We start from the raw sequence: 9,851 nt of genomic DNA on the forward strand, positions 1-9,851 counted from the left end.
CATGAAAAAGGGAGTCTGTTCAAATGGACAGATTGAAGCCCATTTCAAGATCACATATTGGGCTTGGATGTCTGTGAAAGGTTGGGTAAATTGACCGAGAGTATTGGACATGAACTCTCAATCGAAAGCAGCGTTTTGTACACCTAAGCATTTAGAGAGGGTTTGAATTGCTGTTTTTTTAGGGCTTTTATAAAAAAATATATATTATAATAATTTGATGTATGCGAGGTAAAATAGATAATTAAAAAATATATCTATGAAAAATATAAAAATAAGATCCACATTTTTCTATAAAACAAGGCTTAAATAATTTATTTGATATATAACAGCAGCTTGATCAAAACAAACTGCCTAAAAACCTAAGGTTGGAATCCACTTGATTAAACATTTGTCTTCTTATCACAAGTTTTTCAACATGATGGTTCCTTTTTTATGGAAAAACCTAAGGTTAATTAGTCAATTGTTTCTTCTTTTTTTTTATGGAAAATTAAAGGGCTACTCAATCGGAGTTGCCATTGTCCTTCGTATTATTATTGACAGCAAGGTAATACTTGTGCTAATTTTTTTTCTTTCTTTTTTTTTGCAAACTTGATTAGCATAAATGTGCATCTAGGAGAGCCTCCTGTCCCCTTTCATAACTCACAGTTTTTTGTATGAGTGTTTCGATAAATGGACTCTGCGAAGACACTTCAAAAGCCTCCTGTCATTGCTTAAAAATATGTTTAAACATCTTATAGCTGTACCTTGCTAAGGTCTATCATACTCCTATGTGATGATTATTCTACACCGGCTGTTACCTTAAAAAGGTTATGCTTTTCGTATGTTTTGTATTCCTTGCCGATGCTTCTATAAGTTGTTTTAATGTAGGTCATTTTGTTGGACTATATCTCCCTTTTAAGGTAGATAATCTACACAGCTAGTGCAAAAGACCAAAATAAAATATGTCTGATGCTGCTTTTGGTCTAATGACAACGTAAACTTTACTCAACCTCTGAACATGATGAGGTGTGTAGAAAACAAAATTGATGAAACAGTTTACTTTCAGGTCATGAACCCAACCCCTTCTCTCCCAGCAAAAAAGGGGGCGGATTAATCTTTTCTATACTGACAGTGTATACATTATCAACGTTGGATGAATGACAACTATACAAAATCTGAATTTAAAATTCAACTTTTGCATGCATGTCATGAATACACTATCAGTGTATATAAGATTTACTCGCTAAATAAGAACTTTTCCAACTTGGTTGAGCCGTTAATAAATCAAGACTCAAACATAAGTTAGGGACAATTTATTTATTTGTGGCGTTGATGAAGACGCACGGGAGGCAAAAGCATGCATGAAAGCGTACGTAGTCGATCACGTAGAGCTTTCAGCAATGTAATCACCGAAGCGCTAAGCAATCCAGTTCTTGACTTCTCGATGATAAACTAAATTATACTATATGTAAAAAGCCTCTTCTGTATAGTTTAAATTAATCTAGCAGCTTTTTCATTCATGCACGGATATTATTAAGTTAAATTGTTTTTTTTTTTTGTTGCTGTCATTCTGGTCCAAAGGCGTATGCAAATAAACATATACGCATATTTGCAGTTTCATTCCGTGCACGGATCTTGATTGCTATTACTTGTTTCCATCTCAACTGTCATACCGTACGTTATCCATCCACACATCTCTTTCACTAAATTACTAAAAACAATGACATAATCTTGTTAGAGATTGTCACTTACAAGAAAAGCTAGATATAATAAACTATAAATCACTAGGCTTTCCTATTCTTATTTATTTTTTTTACTTATTATTATTATTTTTTAAATGTAAGTAGAAGTTTTCGAACCCTTGATTTCTCATTTACACTCTCTCTTCCTGTACCACCCAACACATTCCTTTTTCTCAAGCTTTCCTGTACTTCTATGTCGGATACACGGATATAATTTGATATGGAAAATGTTTTTTTTTTTTGTAACTTTTTCAGAAGGTTTCATATATATAGTCTTTAATTGACACTCCATTATGTTGTAATGCTTCAAGTCAAATTAGTCGGTAAAGTTTATTATACTTTTAGGTTATGCAACACGTACAAGACTGAAGTTGGTTTTTTCCTCCTTGTTTTGAATGTGATGAATGAGTTCAGATGACGAATTCAGAATTACACGCGGCGCCATATATGTCTCTATTTATTTGAATTTGATAATTTATGGACATTGGCCAAAACCAGATGGCATTATCATTATCACGTATGCAAACAATAAAGCGACAGCCGAGAACTCTGAAAAATGGAACATTTTGTTTCGGCCGTCGTGGGAAAGAAAGAAAGAAAGAAAAGAACTGCAGCGCCAATCCCATCATTGATGTCATGTAGCAAAACAGAGAGAGATGACTAAGATTCAACCCAAAATAGAAAAAGAAAAGGATTGGGGGAATAAGAATCGAAACCAAAAAACAGGAAAGCAATTATGCAGTAGATTGTGTAGCTTGCGATGCGATACAGAATTGCAGATTCCCTTTGGCTCCACAAAATGTGGACGCCACTTTTTGGTGGTTGACAATTTTGTTCGTGCCATGTGTACGCCAAGACTCAATTAATTGTCTCGACTGAAGCTAAATGCTATGCCTTCACCAAAGTATAATTGTTCACATCAGATCAACCCCACAATACAGGCCTGAGGTTTGAGAAGTCTGAGGAGGAATCTATCTGAAAGGCGATGCAAGAACGAACGTACTAAAACAAAATGACCATTTCACCATTTGTTTAAATCATCGAGCATGTTGTGCACGCGTTATTGCATTACTATCACTCAGAATTTATGTGAAATTAATTAAGACAATTTAATGTCCATGACCGAACTTTAACTGTTTCAAAGCTGAAATTTACATACATTCAAATCTGAAATTTGGTTAAAATTCTTCTTCTTCTTTGTCAGTTTCCCGTACGTCATTCAATATGCAGCTATTGTTCATTTCTCTGCGGTTTCGTCTGCTTCTTTTCCCATTCTGCTACGATTGTTTGAGGAGGTATGCTTCTCCTTCTCCTGCTTAATTTAGTCTTCTTTGATGAGTTGGTTTGTAAGGAAGAATTTTGAGTATTGGTCCAAGAATTGTGCAAAAAGTTTCCTCTATTTCACTTGGGTACGTGTCTTGTTTATCATAGAAATATGGGGATCTGATTCGCGGTTTAGTTAAACAACTTATTTTGGCAGAGGATCAAATGGACTTGAACTTTTTCTGGGATAAAGATTATGCCTTAAACATTTGCTGGATTTGATTGAAGAATCACAAGTACAAAGCACCTTCAAGAATATTGATTGATTTTACTCTTTCGTGTTCTGCTGCGCAACTAGTACTGCCATTTCTGGATGACCAATGACTATGTCTAGGATCAACATGATTAACGCAAAGACAAACAAATGCAGAATACATGTAAGACTGTTCTATCTATCTGAATATTTTAAATATGCATAATACGTGGCATAGTTACCACCAAAATCCGAGGATTAATTCCTCCAAGTAATAATTTGTGATTATACAATCTTCTTAACGCAATTAGTCGAACATTAATGCACTCAACCAGAGACAATTAAAAATAGATTATGCCATATAGTTTTTTTTTTTTTCCCTTTCTTTCTTGAGCTAGAAACGTTCTCCAGCATGACACTTTCTTATGGGCGCAAGAACCGGGCTTTATAATCTCCCATTCTCCCTCAGGAATGGTTCAAACAAAATCATGAAATATATAGATACATATACATTGTTTTGCACATAGAAAACATCCTCAATATGTCTTGTCTGACTGGTCCTAGCTAGTCTTTTAATAAATATTAGGTTCATTTACGAATGAAATTAGTAAAATTTCCACTTGAACAAATGTAAAAAAAAAAAAAAAAAAAAAAAAAATCAATTCTGGGAGAAGAGATAAGGGTCACCATCATCAGTAGGGCAGTGGTGACCCGTGAACACTAATTCCCAAGAAAGGCATGTGTGAACTGGGAACTGCGATCGGCAAGTTGGATCCATACAAGTGTGAAGCCAAGCAAACAAATCTTATCATTGTCAAAAGAATCCTAAGAACAACAAAGAAACAGCTGAAAAAAAGATGGATTAAACATTTAAGTTCTACTTAATTACCTCCAACAAATGAGCCAGATGTCCAGCTGATTAGTGGGTTCTTGATCATTAGTATATATAGAATGTGAATCCAAAATCTTGCAGCCCCCACATTTACCTCCCACCATGGCCACCACCACCATTACGGCTGCCATTATCCCCCCTTTCTTTCTCTCTGGGGACGAATGGACGATCGACTCACCGCCAGGAACAGTCAACCCTTAGCTTATTAGTATATATGTACATGTTGCTTTACTCTGCAACCAATTTGCATCATCCCACTTTTTTTTTTTTAAGTCCTATCCTCTATCCATTTTTGTTACACATGCACATCATTTCTACGTATCTATATCCCACCTTAAATATACAAGTCAGTTAAGGTAGTTTTCAGTTTAGAATTTGTTGGGGGACTTTAAATTGAGTCTTACACAGAACAACCTCCGAGCCAAAGCCATGGTGGTGCTGAGAAAAGACATTCTTTTATTTGTATTTGTGGCTATTTTGGGGCTCCGGACATGCTTGGGACAGATTAACAGAGGAAGTTTTCCGAAGGGTTTTGTCTTTGGGACCGCCTCTTCTGCTTATCAGGTCTGTCGTCAGTCTCTCCATTAATTTTCTGCAGTATCTCTGGAGCATGCATTCACGATTCAGTGATTTCATCCTTATTATTGTGGTCTCTTTAAATCTCTTGAACTGCAAAAGATATGAAAAATCGTATGTAGTGATTGTTTGATGTTTGATAATGGTGTGAATATGATTGATTAGTACTAAATAGGCATATAAACACGAAATCAAGCTCATAATATGATGCTATCTTGAGTATATACATTAAGCACAACCAGAAAATTAACTCATCATAATTGTGCTGCTTTTTGGGATTTAGAAAAAAATGAGCGGACAAATATCAGTCATTGCATGGTTAGCAAAAGCAAGCAAAAAAGACGAACAAATAAATGAATCAGGATATTAAAAAAAAGAGAAAAATTTATTGATGCATGATAAGCGTTTTGGCTTGTTTTTTTTTTTTCTTGGTTTTCTGTCTCCAAATCTACCATGGTTCAAATGGCCATTTTTCTAGTGACACACTCTTGCTTAAGAGAAATTGATGAAGTGAACCACCAAAAATAGAAGAAATTACTTCTTGATCATTGTTTCTATCATTTTCTTTAGCTTAAAACTTCTATAAATGAGCCGATTAAGAATGATGGAAAAGGACTTGCGGATCAGAGACTAACACCTTCGCAAATGTTAAAAGTGGAACTATTGATTCCCTTGCCAGCTTGACAGTTTGACAAGATTTTGAAGAAAAGGACACGCATCCACTATTTCTTGTGAACTATATCATCTTTTTGCCCTTGATGAAGTATGGTTTCCATCAATTATTGCTTGACCGAGAAATTTCTACAAGTCCAAATTGGCAAAAAAAATTTCATATAAGAGCAACAAAGTCGTAAACTTCATGCGAGGCATTTAAGTACACCATTTTTTACAGCACCACACAACATGAGAATGCACAGTTTCTCAAATTATATGATCTGCACTTTTTTTTTTTTTTTTTTTTTTTTGCAATTGGGTGAAAAATGTATCAGCTTCCCAACTCCGATTGAGAAAATTTGCATGGAGAAATTTTTGTGTGATGATAACTTTGCATTTAAGAATTATAAAAAAAAAAAAAACTTTGCATTTAAGATAAAATTTACGCACCAAGAATTAGCTTCGCGATCTTGCTGGAGAAGTTGTATTTTATTACGGGACACGAGTTCGGGAGGTCAATGGTTAACGAGTCCTGGATTTATCGTCGAACAAGATGCCCACTAAGTTTTAGGATTTTGTATTTCTGCCCATAAAGTTTGATGGAGTTTCTGTCTGTACCCTGTTTTATTTATTTATTCACTAATTATTTCCTAAAAGCTCCTTTAATAAGCTCTGGATTCAGAATCTTTCTTTAGAAAAAATTGCTTATTTTTTGTTTGTAGAAGAACCTAACCCAAAAGTTAATTCCTACTTGATTTTTTTTTTTTTTTGATATTTTGGTTTACAGGTTTAAGCCATCAATAATTAAACTGATTTTCTCTTTTTGCAGTATGAAGGAGCAGTTAAGGCGGATGGAAGGGGTCCCACAGTCTGGGACAAATTTGCACATTCTTTCGGTATAATTTTTATTACTATATAATGCATGAATAATGAATGATTCATAATCCAATGCAGTAACATATATAGTAATGATTGTTAATTATTTTTTTTAATTTATTTTTGAGGGAGAGAAATTTCTTTAGTCGTTTCATAATCTCGTTCTCAACTAAATTTGGTTAATGATGATTCAAAGTATAAACTAAGGTTCTATTTAGTCCAATTCTTAGCTATTTTAAGTTATAAAATTGCTTGTTTTTCATTTTTCTTTTCCATCTTTAACTTATTTTAAGTTGACAAAAGAGTAGTTATGTAAAGCACCAGTGAAATTCTTTTGCCGAATAGTCTTTTGTTTTGAACCTAAAATAAGTGATAGCAGGCTCTTTCTTACTCTTCCTATATATGTTGTGAAATTTGGTTTATGTCACAGGTAAGGTACTTGATTTTAGCAATGCTGATGTAGCAGTGGATCAGTATCATCGATACAATGTAAGTCGCATTCTTCTTCATGTAACGACTGGATAGCTATTATATCTTCTTATATGCCATGAAGGAATATATATATATATATATATATATATATATATGAAAGAGAAGTGCATTAGTTTAAGATCCTCTTCTAGAAGTTGCTTTGGAACTGTGCAGGAGGATGTACAACTCATGAAGGATATGGGGATGGATGCCTACAGGTTTTCAATAGCTTGGACTAGGCTTTTCCCAAGTGAGATATCTTTACTTCAGAGATTCCTTTATGTGATGTCTAATACACATCTTATGCAACATTTCTAAAACATTCTTCACTTTCTTTTCATTTTTGGCTTGAAGAGTTACGTGTTCTCATTCTATCGATTTTGTTGTTCAGATGGAACTGGGGAACTCAATCAGGCTGGAGTTGATCACTATAACACACTGATTGACACTTTACTAGCCAACGGTACTGTTAATTTTATATGCTTAATGTCTTTCAAGACACAAGATGTCTGATTCCCATCTTTCCTGTAATAAACTCGAGAAATGGCTGTCATGTTGCAGGAATCGAACCATATGTGACAATCTACCATTGGGATCTTCCTCAAGCACTCCAAGATAAATATAATGGATGGCTTAGCCCTCAAATTATGTAAGCATTAATGTTCAGCTAAACTACGTACATTAATCTGTTTCCATCAGATTAGGTCTTTCTCTTGCAAGTTGCAAGTGTAATGTCTGACCATACATGGTTACTTGCAGCAATGACTTTGCTGTGTTTGCTGAGACATGCTTCCAAAAATTTGGTGACCGGGTGAAGCATTGGATCACATTTAACGAGCCTCACACTTTCGCAGTTCAAGGCTATGATGTCGGTCTCCAAGCACCAGGCAGATGCTCAATCCTCCTCCGTGCATTCTGCACGGCTGGAAACTCTGCTACTGAACCTTACATAGTTGGACACAATGTCCTCCTGGCTCATTCCACTGTGGCGGACATTTACAAGAGAAAATACAAGGTAGGCTTGCCCATGGGCTGTAACTTGTAATGACTAATAGTGTAAAGGTACTAACTTGAGCTGTCAAGAAATATGATAACCGGCAAGCAAAGTAAATATGAGGCAGAGGTAGATATTCAAGTGAAAATAGTCAGGTTTTATGAGTGCTTTACATGTTTTAGTTGTCGTGGATGGGTTGGAATTCATCCAGTTGAAACGCTAATGCTAAGATTTTTTTTGCTTTCTGTTTTTTTCCCCCACAGCCTACACAGAAAGGATCAATTGGGATTTCATTAGATACTTTCTGGTACGAACCTGCGTCAAACTCCACCGAAGACATTCAAGCAACGAAAAGAGCTATAGATTTCAATCTGGGCTGGTATGTATATTTCTGTTTTGTAAGTACACTAGTTATAAGATGAAAAAACAAAAAAGGAATTTACTGACTGTAGATTAGTGGACTATAAAATACACTTTCAACTCAGAACTAACATGTACACAAGGTGCTATTGCGACGCCAAATTTCAACAAAAGAGTATACATTAAGTTGATATCTTTGTGGAGTCATGTCATCAAAAGAGAACACGCCTGAAGATTTAACTAATGTCTCGTGAAGGTCTATAGGTGAAACTTCAAATTCTACAAATTGAGTTTTAATATGTATGGAATGTTTCAAAAAGAACTATTTTGCTGTGATGCAGGTTTCTTGAGCCTCTTATTGTGGGTGACTACCCGAGCTCAATGAGAACCAGAGTGGGAAAAAGGCTCCCAAAGTTTTCCCAAGTGCAGTCATTGGCTTTAAAGGGTTCTTTGGATTTTGTTGGCATAAATCACTATACTACTTGGTATGCCAAGAATAACAGTACAAACATAATAGGCGATCTGCTCAATGATTCCCTGGCAGACAGCGGAGCTATTACCCTTCGTATGTTCTTTTTTTGGTTACCTGCTCAATCTCTGACATTCTATCCTGTGTCTTGTGTGTGTTTTACTATTGAACCAAAAGAGAAGTACCCTTTTTTCTTTTTTTTTGGTTTTATTGAAATTGCTCTATACTGTTTTACTTGACATTGGAAAGCATAATATTCTAACTTCTAACCATTTTGCATGGCTTGATTGCAGCTTTTAAAGGTTTACAGCCTATAGGTGACAGGGTACGTCATCTAAGTTGTTAAGTTCCATGTTAATATTGCTTTTATGTAATGGAATTAGACATTATAGCTGCTTACAAATGTTCTAGGTTCATTATACCTGATTGATTCCACTGGTATCATTCACAGGCAAATTCAATTTGGTTGTACATTGTACCTCGTGGGATCAGAAGCCTGATGAACTACATCAAGCAAACCTACGGCAATCCTCTAGTCATAATCACTGAAAATGGTATTTCTCTACAATTATTTATAGAGGGTCATTACAATCTTTGACATGCCATTTTAACTACTATATGCTACTTTCATGGAAAGCATATGATTTTTATAAGTCATATAGAATTAAAGTTATAGTAACACTTTGCTCCTCCAAACACATTTTAGACCGTCTTTCCCATTGAAGAACCAAAAAAGGAATAAAAAAATTGCCCTGAAATTGTTGCAGGGATGGATGACGGAAATAGCCCGTTTAATTCTATCCAAAATGCTCTGCATGATGAGAAAAGGATCAAATACCACAACGATTATCTCACAAACTTATTAGCTGCTGTCAAGTAAGTATTCTTTCTTCAACTAATGTCAACAGTGGTACCTTCTCCATGAGTCAAGAAACTTAATACATTATGTATTATTGACTGCCAAGGGAGCTAACGGAGCTTCTTTTCTGCTTTATCTGCAGAGAGGATGGATGCAATGTACAGGGATATTTTGTGTGGTCGTTGTTGGATAACTGGGAATGGGGAGCTGGATACACTTCAAGATTTGGACTTTACTATGTTGATTACAAAGACAAGCTGAAGAGATATGCAAAGGATTCTGTCAAGTGGTTCAAGAATTTCTTGACTGCAGCTTGAGTAGCGAGCATAAGAGTTGATGAAATTAGAAATCACAGTTATGCAAACAGCTACAGACATAAATTCTGAACAGAAAACATCAGAAGCTTCAAATGTACGAGACGATGATAAATGAGAAAAAAAAAAACAGATCCTTATATAGTTAA

The 9,851-nt window shown here is 35.2% G+C and overlaps 1 protein-coding gene across 1 annotated transcript; it reads left to right on the plus strand.

The window, feature by feature from the left end:
- Positions 1-4,417: 4,417 nt before the first annotated feature.
- LOC113715721 (beta-glucosidase 40-like) lies at positions 4,418-9,851 on the plus strand. The gene is made up of 13 exons (XM_027240011.2): positions 4,418-4,693; positions 6,189-6,255; positions 6,666-6,724; positions 6,881-6,956; positions 7,098-7,169; positions 7,268-7,355; positions 7,466-7,721; positions 7,964-8,079; positions 8,402-8,625; positions 8,823-8,854; positions 8,981-9,083; positions 9,297-9,405; positions 9,531-9,851. Exons 1-13 carry the CDS (start codon positions 4,559-4,561, stop codon positions 9,703-9,705), a joined length of 1,512 nt encoding a protein of 503 aa, XP_027095812.2. The 5' UTR covers positions 4,418-4,558; the 3' UTR covers positions 9,706-9,851.

The sequence above is a fragment of the Coffea arabica genome, chromosome 11c, assembly GCF_036785885.1.
Source record: "Coffea arabica cultivar ET-39 chromosome 11c, Coffea Arabica ET-39 HiFi, whole genome shotgun sequence".
In the NCBI taxonomy this organism is placed as follows: Eukaryota; Viridiplantae; Streptophyta; class Magnoliopsida; order Gentianales; family Rubiaceae; genus Coffea; species Coffea arabica.